The following is an 18288-nucleotide window of genomic DNA, read 5'->3' on the forward strand; positions in this document are numbered from 1 at the left end:
TCCTTAGAGTCTTAAAAGACTTTTATTGTGAGGGAATGAAGACACTTGATGAATCTGATGAGTTTTGGTCATGGACCGATTCACTATGAACCATTGCATCAAGGTTGAAATGCCCAAGAGGCTGACAAGCTTATTGCCCATTTCAGAGATTAAATAGTTTTGAAAAAATTTTATCCCCTGGCAGTTGTAATTGTGTCTGTAAAATAAGTGTTCATCCTGCTCAGCACTATGGTTTGAATGCTTCCCTCTATTTTTTCTTCCAGTGGACAAATTCTTAAAAAAAAAAAAAAAAAAAAAAAAAAAAGCCTACTTTTTTAGATGTGGAAAATTAACCCATGAACTTGATACTACCTTCCCCAATTCCTAATAGCCTTGCATGTCCCCTGCCAAAAGGAAATCAGAGACATTGCTATGCCCCTTTATCATGTATTATCTTAGTAGCTGTTTGAAGTGGTTGGGGCGGGGGAGGAACTGAAAAATCACTCTTCCAAGTTAATAATGTGGTTATAGGAAACAGGCAAAAGCAAACATTAAGAACCTTTGGAGTCTTATGCTGCCAAAGTAGCGCTCATGAGTAGGTAAAGTGACCATTTATTTGTTGGATCTTCCAAGGCATCTGAAAAGCCCTCAATTGCCCCCAAATAAATAAAATGAGGATAGCTTCCCAAGAAGAGGGAACAGGGCAAAAGGAGAAAAATGTAGGCTCATCATAGACAAATCATCTATTGCCTGACTTTGCCCAGGGTCGACGTTGCATATTAGTCTGCTAACTGCTGACAAGTATCTGACCTTTTGGGTGATTTAGAGCATTTCTGTTGCCAGCCTGGTTGGATAAAGATCCTTATGTGTTAATGCAAACCACAGTGTATTCCTGTTTCACAGGCAATCATAGCTAGAATTCCTGGGTTTATCATTTTCAGGTAGTTTGAATATCAGACCTTAAAATGGAATGTGAGACTATCAAAGATACCTGGAGATAGTAAATCATATTTACTTCTGAGCATTCACTATATCCTCCACACTGTGCTAAGCCTATGAATGATTATTTAATCTTGCAACAATTCTAGAAGTAGGTTCTGAGATTATTCTGTAGAAACATGCTCAGAGAGAGCAACTTGCCTAAGGTTGCACAGTCATTAATTTAATCAGTTTAAACTCAGGTCTTCCTGATCCTAGAATATGAGTTTATCAGTATTGTCCTTTGCTGCCTTCCCTTTAATCTTTAGCATCCTGAGAAAGCAGAATGAGCTGATGCTAGAAAGATGATGTTTCTTCACTAACTAGACATATGCACTGTATGTCAGTCTGGTTTAGGTTTAATTTTAATGTCTTTCTATTAATGGGAATGCCTCCAAATGACAAGGAAACAGAAATCTATACTGAGCACAGCTAAAAACATACCAGATGTTAACATAAGGCCAATTTGTGTTGTTGTTGTTTTGTTTGTTTGTTTGTTTTTTAGAAAAGTAGGAGTTGGGGTGGGAACCAGGACTTGAAATGTAAGTATGCAAACAAGAGGGAAATTTATAACCAGGGCACTTCTTAATCAGTAGAAATGGCCATTGATAGGGTCAAGTGATTGAGGTGCAGGCATTTGATGTTCAAGATGCAGCTTGGTTGCTGTTTAATTGTAGTTTAACCAATCAGAGGTGAATACCTATCATCATGTAGACATTGCATGTTGAAAGTTTACGTGTCAAGGACAAACCTCTCCAAAGTCAGAAGATGCTCCCTTTACATTCTCTCCCTCCAAGTCTCTGTCATTCTTGTCTGCATGTTGCCTTGCTTGGTTTATTCAGTTCTTTCCTTCCTTCCTTAGATGGCCAAGTGTTTAGATACCAGATGGTAGAGAGGTCAGAGGTAGGATCAGGAATCTTTCCTGCTGACATGGAAGTTGTCGGGATTAATGAACTAACATATTCTAAAATGATTTTAAAAGGTGAAGTGCTATATAAGTGTCAAACATGATTAACTAGCAGCCAAGTTATTAGGCACCTGAATATTATGCATCTTTTCTGAATTTCAGAAAAATGGATGTACATATTCATTTTCAACAGCACTATTATTTGAATGATATTCAGACACTCAACTAAAAGTCTAGCCTGATCCTAATTATCTCTACTCTTCATATCAGTCATGTAAACCATAAGATGGCATATTTATGCAACTATGAGTAAGAGAGATCCAATTACCAATCTTGTAGAGTTTTAAGTGCATCAAGGAAAAGATGCAGAGTACAGTGCAAAATATGAGTTGCTTTTTGACAGATAGCCCATACTTCTGGTGCAGGCAAAATGGAAAGGCAGCTTGGCTTGGTGGTTGGCATTAGGAACTCTGACCCTACCCTACCACTAGTTATGTGACTTTGGGAAAGTTGATTTTCTTTCTCTGCATCATTTCACTTACCTGAAAACTGGAGATAATGATAGTATCTATTTCACAGTCCATATGTATGAGATGTTAAGAAAGCAGTTTATGACATAAAGTAATCAATCGCTCCTTCAGTGTTAAGTATTATCATTATAGTTGTCATTGATACTAGACTCAGAAACTTTTACTCTAAAATGGAGAAATAATAAATAGAATTTGATAGATTTTTTTTTTTAGGATTCATATATAATTTTTGAAGTTTTACAAAACACAGTCAGCACTACTACATACCAGGACCTGCACACCTAGGTGTGACAGGTCAGTAGAGGGATAGTTTTTATTTGCATTTCATTTTCTCAGCAAGGATTTTGTTCCTATTTTTCTGCTAACTCACTCTGGCCACTACCTTTCACATGTTATGATGGACATGACTCTATGTCTGATTTTCCTATTTTATCCATCATCCCAGATGTGGAACACCTATAAATACTTTAACTGAGCAATAAATGTACCTTACTGTAATTTTGAAATAATAATTATGTTTTAAAGGAGGAAAGTAGTAAGTGAATGATCAGATAATTTGAAAATATACATGTGTACATATATTTTGTTTAGATATGAAAATTTATATGGAGGATACATAAGCTATAGATTATGATTTTTCATCTATTTTTAAAGGACTTTTGTCAATTATGTTAAAATATTCACAGAATTGAAAACTTGGGACTTATGGTATCAGGGCCCTATTATCCTACAATAAACATGTAAACTAACAGGGCCAACATGGAACACTAAATTAGCATTGGATTTGAATGCAAACAATAAGCACCTTTATAGGTGGGTTTATTATGCTGTAGGAATATGATATTGAGACTAAAAGAGACCCAGTGCACAGCTAAGTGAAGAAGGTATAGCTGTAGTGGATAAGTGTGAAGTCAAGCAGAGATGAGCTGAGTGAGACACGAAGGAAGAAGTGAATTCTGGTGGCTTTACTTTGATCCTAGCACTTGAGGCCTTGGTACCCATACTTTGATTTGTTCAGATAGCTCAATAACCCTCCTAGCCATGTGGACCAATAAAGATATTCTTCGTGTTTCTCTTAAAATAGTTCGGAGTGAGTTTCTGTCTCTTATGACTTAAAAAGTCTTTAGAAGACACCCATTTTATAGATGAGCAGATAGAGGTCCAAACAGGTCAAGTGACTTGTTCATGATAACATTACAAGTGATTTTCAGAGCCAGAACTTCATATCCTATGTGATGACCTCAAAGATTCCAGTCAAGAAAGGAGTGTCAGACTGCAGGAAGAGGGCACTGGTTTTTAATGAAACAAATAGAAAATTATAGGGCACCATCAAGTCATGGCTGGTCTCAGCTAATTTGTTCACTGGTTTGTCAAATATTTTGGGGGGCACTAAAAAAAAAAATTAGGCAAGTTGTTTAGCAAGTGAGTCGTCTGCAAGTACCACCAGCCCTTCAGGGTGGTGGTCTGCTCAAAGATACCTTGCACCCAGTAAGAGGTGAGAAGCTGCAGAGTCAGCCTATCCTGCTGTTCATGGTGCTGTTGCAGTGAGTGCAATATTTGCAGAATATGCCAAATACCTGGGCCTTTCAGAAAATTGATTATGGAGCTCAATCCTTCCTTAAAAAGCAAGTTTTTGTTTTTATTAGCATGAGTAAATATGGAATAACTTTCTAATGCAAATATGGACATTTTATTTTTCTGACATGTTTGAAAGCAGCCTGGGGCAGGGTGGCAGCGAATCAGTAAACATCACGGGTACTACACTGGGAATTCATCAACTGTGCACAGTATTAATGGGCTTATGCCATATGTTCCATAATAGCATGTTTGCTAACATGGGATTGGGCTGCCTGGTTGTATGACAAAGCTGCCATGTCAGTTTCTTGATGTATAGAAACAGGCTCTGTTAGCCAGACATAGAAATTTAGCAAGGTCATTTTCAGAGTAATTTCCATTTTGTGTGCTTTTTTTCCCCCTCATTGACTGTAAGAGAATGTGATTTGCTTCATTACAATGTGATTCCAGGTGAAAAACACAGTAATGACCTTTATGTCAAAGGCAGAAGTTCACAAAATTGATAAGATAGACTCAATTCAGCAATGTTGGAAATTTAGCTGGAAGCAGGAGCCGTGTTAACTCCTTGCCATCAGAGGTCAAATGTCAAGGGGAGGGCCTAGGCCGCAGCCAAGACTGAACTCAGGTAGAAAGAGGAAAACAGTACTGCCCAGCAGCATTGGAGTTTGCAGCCCTCCCTGGGAAAGTCAGAGGGATGCTGGGCTATGTGGAGGGCTGAGAGGACCTTTATCAGCCAATTCCAACTCCACAGTGAGCTTGAACCACAGCCTCTCCAGGCAGGGATGCTGTGATGACCATCACTTGTTTCTCTTTCCACATCCTTACTGATTTCCTCTGCCTCACTTCTGACCCCAAATTGAAGCACTGATTCTTTTTCCTCTGGATTCTTGATCATTGGTGCTCAAGTGGGAAGTCAGGAATTTGTTGTAAACTCTTTACAATAACTTGGGAAACTTGAGGATTCCATTTCCACTTACCCAGGCAAGAGTTTCCTGCTAAAACCAGGGGGTGGTTTGATGTCAGTCTTCTTAAACATGCACTTACAAGAGGCATCTGAATACTAATGCTGGGCCAGATCTTACAGCCCTTCCACAGCAGCTTTGCTGGAGTTACGTAAGGCCAGTTCTTGAGTCCCCTTTACTCAATTGCAGTTTGAGAACAGAGTTTCGTATCCCACACACATGGCAAGAATCCAGCCCTAACAGGAAAATGGGCAGTGAAGGGGGGTAAAGTAAAAAGTCACGTGTTATTTGAAACCTGGAACTTGTAAGTAAAGAGGGGGGTAAAAAAGAACTAGAATGCATTTGGTAAGAAGGAAAGAAGTGTGAATTTGAGGGTAGTAGGTGGAAGAAGAAAAGTGATGAGAATCATGAAATTATTTTCATCCCTACCATTATAAGTATCTCCGTTCTGACCTTGGGTTCAAGATATCAAGGCGGGGAACTACAGGGTATATCTACCAATGTTTAATTTCCAGAGTTTCTAGCCCAATGAAGGACAAAGGCTCTATGTTCTCTGGATGCTCATAGATGAATAATGCCTTTTAAAAATATTACCAATTCTGCTGTCATTTCAGGACCCTAGAGACTCTGCTTATTAGGATGGCAGGCAAGCGAAGAAATGAGGTGGGCATAGAGGTGGCAGGGGTTAATTTCATATTTATCATGAGATCTTGCATGATTTCCCTAAAAGATATTTAATTTCCACTGGGCATAATAACTTGCAGCTGCTGGATTGTGCTGTGTACCAGTGGTGAGTTCTTGTCTTTGGAGATTTATGCAAGTCATTATTTAAAAATAGAGATCCGGGAGTTACAGCTGGCTAATTAATCTACCACTAAGGAAAGCTAAGCAAGTGACCCACTTAACTGCTTTTGGGAACCATGGCTACTCAGAAGCAAACTTTTAAAAATGTCCTGAACAAAAAATCAAACTAATACATCCCTGTAGCATCATGATCTTCTCAGGGACTGCATCTGTCTTATCTGTTTTTGGTTGCTATAACATAATACCTGAGACTGGTAATTTAAAAGGAAGGAAGTTTATTTAGTTCATGGTTCTGAAGGCTAGGAAGTCCAAGGACATGGCAATAGCATGGTGAGGGCTTTTTTTTAAAAAAAAATTTTATTTGTTCTAATTTGTTGTATATGACAGTAGAATGCATTTATACACTTTGATAAATCATAAATGATGTGTAATTTCTCATTTCCCTGATTGTGCATATTGTAAGATCACATCAGTCATATAGACATACATACATAGGAGGTAATAGCGTCTGTTTCACTCTACTATCCTTCCTACCCTCATACTCCTTCCCCTTCCTTCAATCCCCTTTACTTAGTATAAAGTAACTCTATTCTTCCCTTGTGCCCCCCCCCTTCCCTTATTGTGAATTACCACCCACATATCAGAGGAAACATTCATTCTTTGGTTTTTTGGGTTTGGTTTATTTTGCTTAACTTGATATTATCCAACTCCATCCATTTACCAGCAAATGCCATAATTTCTTCTTCTTTAAGGCTGAGTAATATTCCATCATGTATATATATATACCACCACAGTTTATTTATCCATTCATCTGTTGAAGGGCACCTAGGTGGGTTTCATATTTTAGCTATTGTGAGTTGAGCTGCTATAAACATTAATGTGTCTGCATCATGGTAGTATGCTGATTTTATGTCCTTTTGGTATAAACCAAGGAGTGGGATTGCTGGGTCAAATGGTGGTTTCATTCCAGATTTTCTGAGGAATCTCCCTACTGCTTTCCATAATGGCTGCACCATTTTGTATTCCCACCAGTAATGTATGAGTGTACCTTTTTCTCTACATCCTGACCAACATTTATTGTTGCTTGTTTTCTTGATAATTGCCATTCTGATTGGAGTGAGATGAAATCTTAGAAGAGTTTTGATTTGCATTTCTCTAATTGCTAGAGATGTTGAATAATTTTTCATATATTTGTTGATTGATTGTATATCTTCTGTGAAGTATCTGTTCAGTTCCTTAGCTCATTGATTGGGTTATTTGGGTTTTTTTCGGTGTTAAGTTTTTTGAGTTTTTTATATGTCCTGGAGATTAATTCTTTATCTGAGGTGCATGTGGTAAAGATTTTCTCCCAATCTGTAGGCTCTCTCTTCACATTATTGATTGTTTCTTTTGCTGAGAAGAAGCTTTTTAGTTTGAATCCATCCCATTTATTGATTCTTGATTTAACTTCTTGTGCTTTAGGAGTCTTGTTAAGGAAGTAGGATCCTAGGCTGACATGGTGAAGATTTGGGCTTACTTTTTCTTCTAGAAGTAGCAGAGTCTAGTACCTAAGTCTTTGGTCCACTTTGAGTTGAGTTTTGTGCAGGGTGAGAGATGAAGGTTTAATTTCATTTTGTTACATGTGTTTAAAAGCCCTCACCAAGGACTGCAGCTGGTGAGGGCTTTAATACAGCACCACAGCCTGGAAAAGGTGAAAAGGCAAGCAAGTACCCACAGAAGAGAAAACATGAGGGACAGTCTCACCTTACAATATCTTGCTTTCCAAATACCTAATTCAGTCCTGTGAGAGTGAGAACTCACTCCCATGAGAAAAAAGTTATTCTACTCAACGACTTAATTACTTCCTAAAGGCCCCATATCCAATATTGCCACAATGGCAATCAAATTTCAACATGAATTTCAGAGAGAACAAACCAGATTCAGACCACAGCAGTGACCCTTGTTCACCTTTCTCGCTACTAATTTAGGCCCTCGTCCGTACAGTTACAGGTACACAGCTCAGGTTCCTCGATGCCTTACCATCTTGTCTTTCTTCCTGAGAATACTGCCAGGCTCCTCTTATTCTCCTTTATCTCTGCACCACCCACCTGCTTTGGAACTCTGCTTGAGTTCATGTTTTCTTCCACATCCTCTCAGGCCTCTGTCTGGCTTCTGAAGATTCTTCTAAGAGGTCTAAGCCTCATATTCATCCACCTACTTCCTCCACCGTCTCCATCACAATTCTTTCTCCACGGACAGCAGGTCCCTGTCATCTCATCCTGTGCCCTCATCCCGAAGGCCTTTTTCATTCTTCTCTTAGCCTGAATATGGTCCATACATCCTTCCAATTTCTACCATGTCTATTCCAGACCACCTCGAGTTTTTTTCCTTGGACTTGATGACAGACAGTTGACATAATCAGGTCAGGAAACCTTGGTCTGCAAGGACCCTGATTTTGTTTTTCAATGAATCGATTAATTATGGCACTGATTATATTTATTCCTATTCCTTTACCCCCTCTCTGCATAAGCAAGCATTCCATTATATTTCTTATTCTTCCTCCTCTCCTTCCCCTTCTCTTTCTCCTTGTGCTGAGGATTGAGTCCAGGACCTCATTCTACTATATTTTATGTGCATCATTTTTATTGCATACATTCTTCCCCTAAAAAAGCATTTTGTTAAATGCACATTTGTGTTAATTTACATAAGTGACATGTTAAAATTCATCTGTTTATTCACTCATCCCTATGCATTTAAAGTACACCCCTGTCTCTGCATCTGCAGCTGAGGCATGCTCCATGGAGGTGACCATCACACTCACCTCTACTCTCTCCACAATGCACACACTCAGATTTAGCCCACTTCCTGGATATCCCTGTCTTAGTCCATTTTCTGCTGTATTCACAGAATTGCAGACTTGGTAATTTATAAAGAATAGAGATCTGTTTGACTCACAATTCTGGAGGCTGGGAGTCCAAGAGGATGGTGCCAGAGTCTGGTAAGGGTCTCTGTGGTGCTTCACAACATTGCAGAAGGGCAAGCAAGCAAGCAAGCATCACACATACTGCGAGGAAATCAGATGAAATTTGCTTTTTTAACAAACCCAGTCTGCCTCCTGACGACCATTCCCTCAATACATCCATTCGTGAGGGTGGATCCTCCTGAACTCATCATCTTTTAAAGATTCCAACTCTCAATTCTGTTAGGATGGGCAATTAAATTTGAACATGAGTTTGGGAGGGGACATTCAAACCATAGCATAGCACTCCCTTTCTCTGAAGTCACTTGGTATTTATTCACTGCACAATTAGGTTCATAATGGTTTTCATGTTTTCCTATGAGTATTTCATGCCTCTCCTGTCTTTTATGTACCACCTTTGAGATCAAGGATAATTCTTCATACCTCTCTCCCCCCTACTTCAATGAACACTACCTCTGAAGAACTTCTCTGAAGCTCAGTAATACATGGGGCTCAGTATATCCCTATTTACTTAGTGATTTGAGTAGCATGACTCAATAAGGCTGGGTGTATTCTGTCTTTATAACCATATCCCCAGTGTATAAAATGCCTGGAAGGCCATAGGTAGTCAGGAAACAGGTTTGAAGAAAATGAGTTCCTCATCTTTCACATAAGAAAAGGATCATGAAATAAGCAAGTTATATAGGGGGTCAGGATACTTGTGTTCTAGATTCTGATTTTCCACCAGTGAGATGTGTGACACTGATACTTCAGGGAGCTTTTCTGGGTCTTGGTTAGAACATGTTTTCTCAGATCATTGTCCAAGACTGTGACTTCCTAAGAACTTTTTCAACATGAAGCAGGACCATCTACAGTATGAAATCATCTCTATGGAATACCGATGAACAACACTTAAGGCAGCAGGCTATGGGAGAGGCAGTATGTTTCACCATAGAACATGCTCTCAGAATGGCTGAGGGAACAGAACAAGCTACTACCTATAAAATGCTTAGAAAAATTTCTGGCACACAATAAGTGCTGTGAAAGTGTTTACCAATATTTTTATGCATAAAGAAATTCTGTGGTTCTTTGTGATATTTCTCACCTGGCATTTGAAGACACGATTATATATAAACTAGGACACCAAAAATTCTAGCATCACAGTTGAACTTTATAAGTGTCTTTTACAGAACGACACTCATCAGACAACAGAATAATTTATTTTAGGCCCTGACTGTTTTCTTTCTGGTAATAGATGAATTCTAATTTCCATGACTTTTGTAAAGTGAAGGAAAAGAAAGAATATTCTCCTTCACAGTTGCATAGAAACAAAGAAAGATGTTGGAACTAGAGTGCTGAGCTCTGTATCTATCCCAAAATGACCATTTCTTCCACATAGCAGTCACTTAGAAATGAAAATGGAATAAAACTGTGAATTTATTGATATTGTATGCAGATGATATTTTTCCCTTTAGTAAGGAAGTACTAACTAAATAATCTAATTTGCTTTCTCTTATCCTTAGGGAATTGAATCCAAATATTGAACAAACCATTATTAAAATTCTGAACAGCATTTAAAGCATGAGCTTGTTTGTTGCTATAAGGCTTCTTTTTTCTCTAGGTCAAAAGGTAAAGCTATTTGTCTCAAAGAAAACACATTAACTGTATTGATAATGGGCTGCAGGTTTTATAACTTAACTGTATTTGCTTCGTGAGCAAAAATAGCATTTGATAACCACTATTCTACTGGGCAAAAGAAGTCTTAATCAAACATCATTTCAGTTTAATGTTTTTACATACAAAATCCAATTTGTGAATTCATCTGCCATCTAAAAGTTAATCAAAAAATCAGATAAAAATACAAAATGAGAATTGGCAACTCCATATGGACTAGAAATTTTTGGATGAAGGAAGGATTAAAACTTCTACTGAAAAGATTATAGAAATAGATAAAATACTCCATTATCAAGAACAACACAGGAAATTGACCACAACTATTTTAGAGCTCAGAAACACTGGAGTAAACTATAAGACTTCAACATGGTGAATTGGGATTTCTTGTTTTTTAATTCCTGAGCTTCATTTTGGAGAGACCCATAATTCCTTATTAAAATAATGATGGGCTGTGTTCTGATAGTCGTTGTGCTGTGTTGCTCAGATGGTTTTCAGCTGAAGCTTCCCTTTTTTAATGAATTAAAATATGCAGTTTACTATGTGTTAAAGGAGATATTAAGTAGAAAGGCAATTTGAAAAATTCCAAATCCTATACTCATATTTGTTTATGTTAGTTTTTTATTACATAAAAATCAGAAGAGTGCCTATTATGTCCCAGAATCTGCTTCAGGAATTCATTGAGAAATAATAATATAGATCTTTGTCCTTAAAGATTTCACACTTATATTGGAGAAACAGATGCATAAACAAGATGTTCATGAAGTGTGGTAAGCACAACCATAAAAGACATGGCAAGGTGCTTGGTGGCATAGAAACTGACCCCACTAAATTTTAGAGTCAAGGAGTTCAGAGGAAGTTAGGAGAAATGGGGGAAGGGAATCAGGATAGGAGGGAGGTGGCAAAAGTGTAGCTTTAGAGGTTAAAAAGAGCATGGTGTATTCTGAGTCATTAAACCCATCAGTGTTACGAGAGCTTAAAATGTCAAGCAGAGAACAACAGAGGATGAGTCTCTAGAGGTCAGATTATAGGAGGTCTGTATCTTAGGTTAAAAGTTCAGATTTTATCCTAGTGGTGATGGAAATTCAATGAAACAATAATGATGGTTATTCAGTGATAATGTGGTCTCTCTGGGGGAATATGGAAGGTGGATTAAAGGGTCAGGGAGAATAGTGAGAAGGTATTGCTATAGTGTAGGTGAAAGAGCCTGAATTAGGAAGAGATCGTTGAATGAAGCAGAGATGACTAATTTAAAAAATAGCTTAAGAAAGCCATGCATGGTGACTGTTATGAGCAGAGGTTGTCGGTACCATTTCATTCCCCTAAAACTGAATGCAGTGATTACACAGGGGGACCCCATTTTGAGCAGTGTCTTACCATCCTTTTCAAGATTCTTTCTCACCAGCTGTTTTAGTCAGCTTTTTAATTGCTGTGACCAAAAGACCTGATAGGAACAATTGGGAGAGGAAAAGTATATTTTGGCTCATAGCTTCAGAGGCCTCTGTCCATAGACAACTGACTCCTTAGCTCTGGGACCAAGGTGAAGCAGAACATCATGGTGGAAGGGCATGGCAGAGGAAAGAAGCTCTGGGCATGGAAACAGAGCTCTGCTCACCAGAGACTTATATTTTTATAAAACCCAAAGGCACAGCCCCAGGGTCCTACTTCTTCTAGCCATACCCTACCTGTCAACAGTTACCACCTAGTTAATCTATATCAGTGGGTTAACCCACTGATTGGGTTAAGGCTCTCATAACATAATCATTTCACCTCTGAACATTCTTGCATTGTCTCACACATCAGCTTTCGAGGACACCATATATCCCAACCATAACACCAGCCATTAGAGCATTCTCCATCATTCACTCATATTTCCATGCTGCTTCCTAGAGTCTCCACCCAAGCATTTGGTCCTCTCTCCCATCTCATGCAAAAGTTTTACTCCAGCAGTGCTGGAGACCCTTTGTCCCCACCATACTCCTGTTAAAATAGCCACTAAATGGAATATTACTCAGCCATAAAGAATAATAAAATTATGGCACTTGCAGGAAAATGGATGAAATTGGAGAATATCATGCTAAGTGACATAAGCCAATCTCAAACACCAAAGGACGAATGATCTCGCTGATAAGCGGATGATGACACCTAATGGGAGGTAGGAGGGAGGCAAGAATGGAGGAAGGAGGGACTGTATAGAGGGAAAAGAGGGGTGGGAGGGTTCGGGGGGCGGGGAATAACAGAATGAATCAAACACCATTAGCCTATGTAAATATATGATTACACAAATGGTATACCTCTACTTCATGTACAAACAGAGAAACAAGATGTATCACATTTGTTTACAATAAAAATAAATTTTAAAATAAAATAAAAACTCACATCATTCAAAAACAAAAGCCACTGATTTCATTATAAACTATTTTATTTTAAAATATCAGTATCTGTTACCTCACCAACAGGGTCAATCTCCTTAGGAGCATCTGCTTTTTCCACTGGCTTTCAGGACCCTTGTCTTATCATACCCACCCCCTCGATTCAACCAGTCTCTCCTTTACTCCGTCAATACATCCCCTTGCACTGGTCATGCAAAACTTTTCACTTTTCCAAAAAGTGAAGCACATGGTGTGAAAATCATATGCCTGGAATAATTATTAGGACAATCAAGATTTTCTAAGGTTTCCCTATTGTCACATCTGATGGAGAATTCCACAGACAGTTTTGTGCAGTGGATGCTACTGTTTCTGAGATGGCATATTTCAATACACATTACCTTGATTTGTCATGAGTTTTCAGATAAAGATGAGGCGTATTAGACACTCCTTTTCCTTAACAGAGTTAGGAAATTTTGACTCAGTGCTACTTTTCAGTCTTTACAGTTATTTGCAGATTACTGTTAACAATCACAGGCATAAAAGCAAAGCCATTTCATCCTAAAATAATAGTGTTTTCCATTATATCCAAACAATATACAAACAAATATAATATTCAATAAATATTCATCCAAATGAATACCTGGAAGCCTTAAACTAAGAGGTACAGCTATGTCCAGTCTGATAGAATGGGCTAGTGCTAAAAATGCTCTGTTGTGTATGGACCTAAAATGTACAGGTTTATGATTAAGGGTACTAGTTTTAGAATCAAACTGATTTGCTTCCTGATTATCACTTGCAAGTTGCGAGACATTGGTTATTATTGTAAGGATTAAATGAGATTGTGAATTTAAAGAACTCAACCCCATTGCCGATACATAGTAAGTGCTCAATAAAGGAAGCCTGCTTTTGAATTAATACTACTACTAATTTATGTCCTAATTTAAGCAACTGCCTGGTTTAACCAGCTTCAGGCAGAGGTGGGGCTGCTTTCTCATCCAGCCTCAGCTATGCTCGTGTGAAATGGAGTTTCCTGTTCAGATACACATCTATTTGCTTCTCTCTCATCACTGATGCCCACTCCTCAGCAGTCAATTAATATGACCAGCCACTTAGGCTAATCATTTCCCTAAGAACCAAATGCGCTTATATTTAGTGGCACCCACTGTAATGCAATTAATTTTTCCCAGTAATATCCTTCTGATAGATAGGCACATTATAAATGAGAACTGTAATGGTAAGCTACCTCCTGTTTGCTCATTTTGAAGAGATTCATTAGGGACAGTGGTCCTCAATGTTAATGAAATGGCACAATCCAATTAGAGAACTGCAGTTGCATGCAGTAGTGCTGGAATGAGAGGAATTTCTACCTCGCCAGGAAGGTCGCTGTCTGTGCCTTCCTTTATGTTGCCTTTACCCTGGTCCACGTCTCTGCCTTTCCTTGGGCCTCTTTTGGAATTCAGCCCTCCTCTGAATGCTGGTGAATGCCTCAGCTATAAATGGCTTATTTTTCTGTAGAGCAAATTCATGCCAAAAAAGTTGATAATGAATTCAAAATTTCTTTTAATGGAGTTTTTAATTACAACTCAGATAGCAAATACCCCAGTCATATGTAACTTTGACAAAGATGACAAACAATTTTATATTATTTGGAGAACATTTGACAAGTGTGGGACCCTCCAGTTAAGTATGACTGCTTTGCTTTTGAACAGGAGTACCTGTCAGCCACTCACTAAGGGGGAGGTTGGGGACCGGAATATCTGAATCCCAATAAAATGTGTGGTACAACAATCCAAGTGCTAGAATGCAAGCTGCTGCTGGGAATGTCAATCTGATTGGCTGGTTTAGAATCTTGCTTTTTCTAATCAATAGCCCAATATTATGAATTGGAATACTATACAGCCAAATACAATATGGGCACAGTTTCACTGTAAATAAACCTTTCTATCTCTAGAATTTACCAGCAAATCAGACAAAATTATGAAACTAAATTCCTCCAAAATGCAAAACTTAAATTTGACATGCATACCATGTATATTTATTTTTTTTTCTTTTGTGCACACTTAAGAGTTTTAGAGACATGCCCAGAATCCAGAGCTCTGGAAGTTCTAGAGCTTTAATTAAATTTTAAAAAATTCATCCCAGAAAGCAGAGAACCAGCCCACTATTAGCTATTTCTACTAGCGCTTCCTGTCGCTGGCTCTTTGCGGTACAAAATCTGTGGATATTTGTCACCGCCTGCAGCAACAACTTGCATGGGTCTTATGGGTGGTGGAGTGGAAACTGAGGCACTTCTATCTTTCTCTTTAGTGCACTGCTTTCTTGCTTGTTTATAGAGGATAGAGGAAATGAGGTTTACTTGCTTTGAGAGGAGAGAGAGACTTTGCTTAAGAGAGAGAAACTTTGAGAGAAGGACAGGCTTTGCTTAGAGCTTAGAGGAAGAGAGACTTGCTACGCCTCACTTAAGTTCTGCTGCTTCCCACTGGTGCGTCCTGCATCCTGTGAACTAAGGGTACCTCTACCTAAGGTGCCCTAGTGATGGGTCTCAGTTCTCAGTTCTGCGATCTGCCTTCCGCCGCTGCCCCTACTGCTGCTGCCGGGAGTGTGTCTAGCTGCTTCCGTGCGTGAGTCTTCTTCTACTGCTTTTCTGCTAATGGCTGCTGTTTTCTTCCTTCTACTAGCTGCCCCACGTGTATCCTTCTACTGCTTTTCTGCTAATGGCTGCTGTGTCTCTGTCTTGCTCCGCCTACGCTTATATCACCTCCAGGAGGCGGAGAGCAGGGCCACGCCTCTTACGCAAAGATTAGGCGAGAGGCTCGGAGCAGGCAATTAGTGCTGGAGAACACATGCGCATACGTTGTGTGCAGGACGAGAAAATCACCTGAGTGTGCTTATGTCAATTAACCTCCTCGCTGCCGATGTGATCAGGCGCCATCCCGGCGCTGCCAACGTGGCACGGCCCCCAACAACCTCCCACAAGCTCTAAAGCACCTTTTACTAAGTAAAGATGTTCAATTTTTTTACTAGGTTTTTTTTTTTTTTTTTTTTTTTTACTCATTTGATATTTGTTTTAGTTAGCTTTTTGTTGCTATGACCAAATACCTTACAAGAACAATACAGAGAAGGAAAAGTTTATTTTGGTTCAAGGTTTTAGAGGTTCAGTCCATGGTATCCCAAAGGCACACCTCTAGTGACCTATGTCCTCCATCTACAATCTGCCTACAGTTACCACCCAGTTCATTCAGATCAGTGAATTAATCCACCAATCAGTTTACAACTCCCATCATGTAATCATCTCACCTCTGAAAGTTCTTGCATTGTCTCCCACCTGAGCTTTTGGGGGATACCTCATATATAAACCATAAAAATATTTCAGTATTTACTGGACACATACTATCTGTAGCTACTAAAATGTGCCCTGGGAATGCAATGAAAAACAAGGCTAGATACAAATTCTAAAGTATCATACAGTCTGATGGGAGAGATAATCTCAATCAATTATATTAATATATATGTATTTTATATATATATGTATCATATATATATATTTGTACATATAATATTGAGATAGGTTCCCTAATAGAAATAAACATCGTGCTCCATAAGCACGCAACACATGGATTTTATATGGACAGAGAGCGTTAGGGAAATCTTCCCCTTTAGGATTGATGCTTGTAGTTAACAAACCTGAGATGATGCAGGGCCTTGTAGGCAGTGGTAGGGATTGCGAACTTTATGCTTAGAGTAATAGAAGGTCATTAAAGAAATTTAAGCAAGATTAATGTTTTTAAAAATTCCTCCAGATGCAATTAGAGAATGGATTGAAAATAAGCAAGTGTACAAGAATCAATTGGGATGAAAATTCAGTGACCTAGATATTACTGGTATGGTGACCATGGTGCTAGTCATTGGCTGGATTAGAAACATATTTTGTAACATATTTTGTAAAATCACTGAACCTCATTGATAGAGGGAGGAGGAAGAAAGAAGAAACAACATGTATCCCATTTGTTTACAATTAAAAAAAAAAAAAAGGATACTTCCTATACACCTGGAGTCCAGAGCAACTGGCCATTTAATATACCAGTTGCTGACGCTGAAAACCAAGAGGGGAACAAGTTAAGGAAGAAAGAGTGAGTTAAAGATTCCTTTCGGGATTTGATAAATTTAAGGTGCCCGTGAGATATGGAAGGCAGGAGGGTGTTCCTGTGGGAGGCCTAGGGGAGCATCTTGCTGCTAGACATACTTTTAGGAGTTATCGGCATTATCAATGGTATTTAAAGCTATGGAAGATAAACTTTCACAGCAATACGCACTATGGAATTTATTTCAAGACCCAATCTAAGAGGGGATATCATCAGAGCATCTTTTTATGAAAGAGATGACATTTTAACACCCACAAAATTGAAAGAGCACAATATCAGTCTTTTAAGTTAAGAATTCTGGGTTGCATGAAATCCTGTCTCCACTGGCATTATTCTCATTTTGCTGCAGATAAGTGAAAACTTTGTCATGGGACAGCAGATGTCTACCACTACCCGTGGAGTTTCTGCAGCTACCCTAGGCAGAAATCACCTCATTTTGGTAGCAGAAAATCTTATCCACACTCAGCTTTACCTGACCTTTTAGACTCCAAGCTTAAAATGCACCTGGAGTTTCTGAATCAATTTAGTATGAGCTCAAACGTCAAGAATGGTACAGCTCCTACAACAGGACATCAGATTCTTCCTATCCTACAACACAGTCTATTACCTCCTATGCACTTCATGCCACTCCCAAGTCAGAAGACCATACTGCACACTTAGCTTAGTCATGTGTATTCAGCAGGGTCAATAATCACTTGTATAAATATCTCCTCTTCCTGTCCACCCATGATATTGGCATTCATCACAGTATTCTTTTATACTGAACCTACTATAGGTTTCTGAATTCTCCTATAATAGTGCCCAACATAGCCCTGGTGAATCAGATTGAATATGGGAGATTATAGTAATTAATAATAATAATAATGATTTAATTATTATACTTACAGTTATTAATGACAACATTCTGAGTTGTACACTGCAATAAATGTTGTTTAGCCTCTAACTTAGAACACTGGTGCCATTTTACAGATGAAGAAAGTGATGCTGAAAGATTGATATTCCAGGTATATATTTCATTACTCTTCTTACATTTTATTATAATCATATGCCATCACCTGTTACAATGGAAATTCGTTGAAGACTAGAACACTCCATTTTTCCTGTTCAGAATCTCTACCTAACAAGGCTGGGATCATTGAAGATGCTTATTAAATATCAAATTATGAAAAACTTTACTCTGTAGAGAGAGAAGCCTTTTGAAGGGCAGTAAGTGTGTCTTACATGATTGGGACTCTCTTAGAGTACCTGGCATGGTACTTCATAAGTATTTGGAAGGTTGAATATGTGTATTTAAAGTTGGCTGGAAAACTCTAGTAAACTAAGAAGTTTCAGAGCAATGATACTAGTGGAGGGATTACTATTCGAAGAGGATTAAGATGTGCCACCTAATATATTATTGCCACAACTGTGGTTCTGACTGTTATTTAAGC

General features: G+C 38.6%; 1 protein-coding gene across 15 annotated transcripts in view; it reads left to right on the plus strand.

The window, feature by feature from the left end:
- The window catches only part of ST6GALNAC3 (ST6 N-acetylgalactosaminide alpha-2,6-sialyltransferase 3), a 576783-nt gene that overhangs the window by 419795 nt on the left and 138700 nt on the right, over window positions 1–18288 (plus strand). The window contains exon 4 of one of the 15 annotated variants that reach the window (XM_079129187.1): window positions 2608–12450. The exons of the other annotated variants lie outside the window; for them this stretch is intronic. Coding sequence (XP_078985313.1) covers window positions 2608–2620 — 13 coding nt within the window. The 3' untranslated portion in view covers window positions 2621–12450. Of the gene's footprint in view, window positions 1–2607; window positions 12451–18288 lie in introns of those variants that run through there. 15 annotated transcript variants of the gene reach the window in all.

Source organism: Sciurus vulgaris (assembly GCF_902686455.1).
Source record: "Sciurus vulgaris genome assembly, chromosome: 1".
Classification (NCBI taxonomy): domain Eukaryota; kingdom Metazoa; phylum Chordata; class Mammalia; order Rodentia; family Sciuridae; genus Sciurus; species Sciurus vulgaris.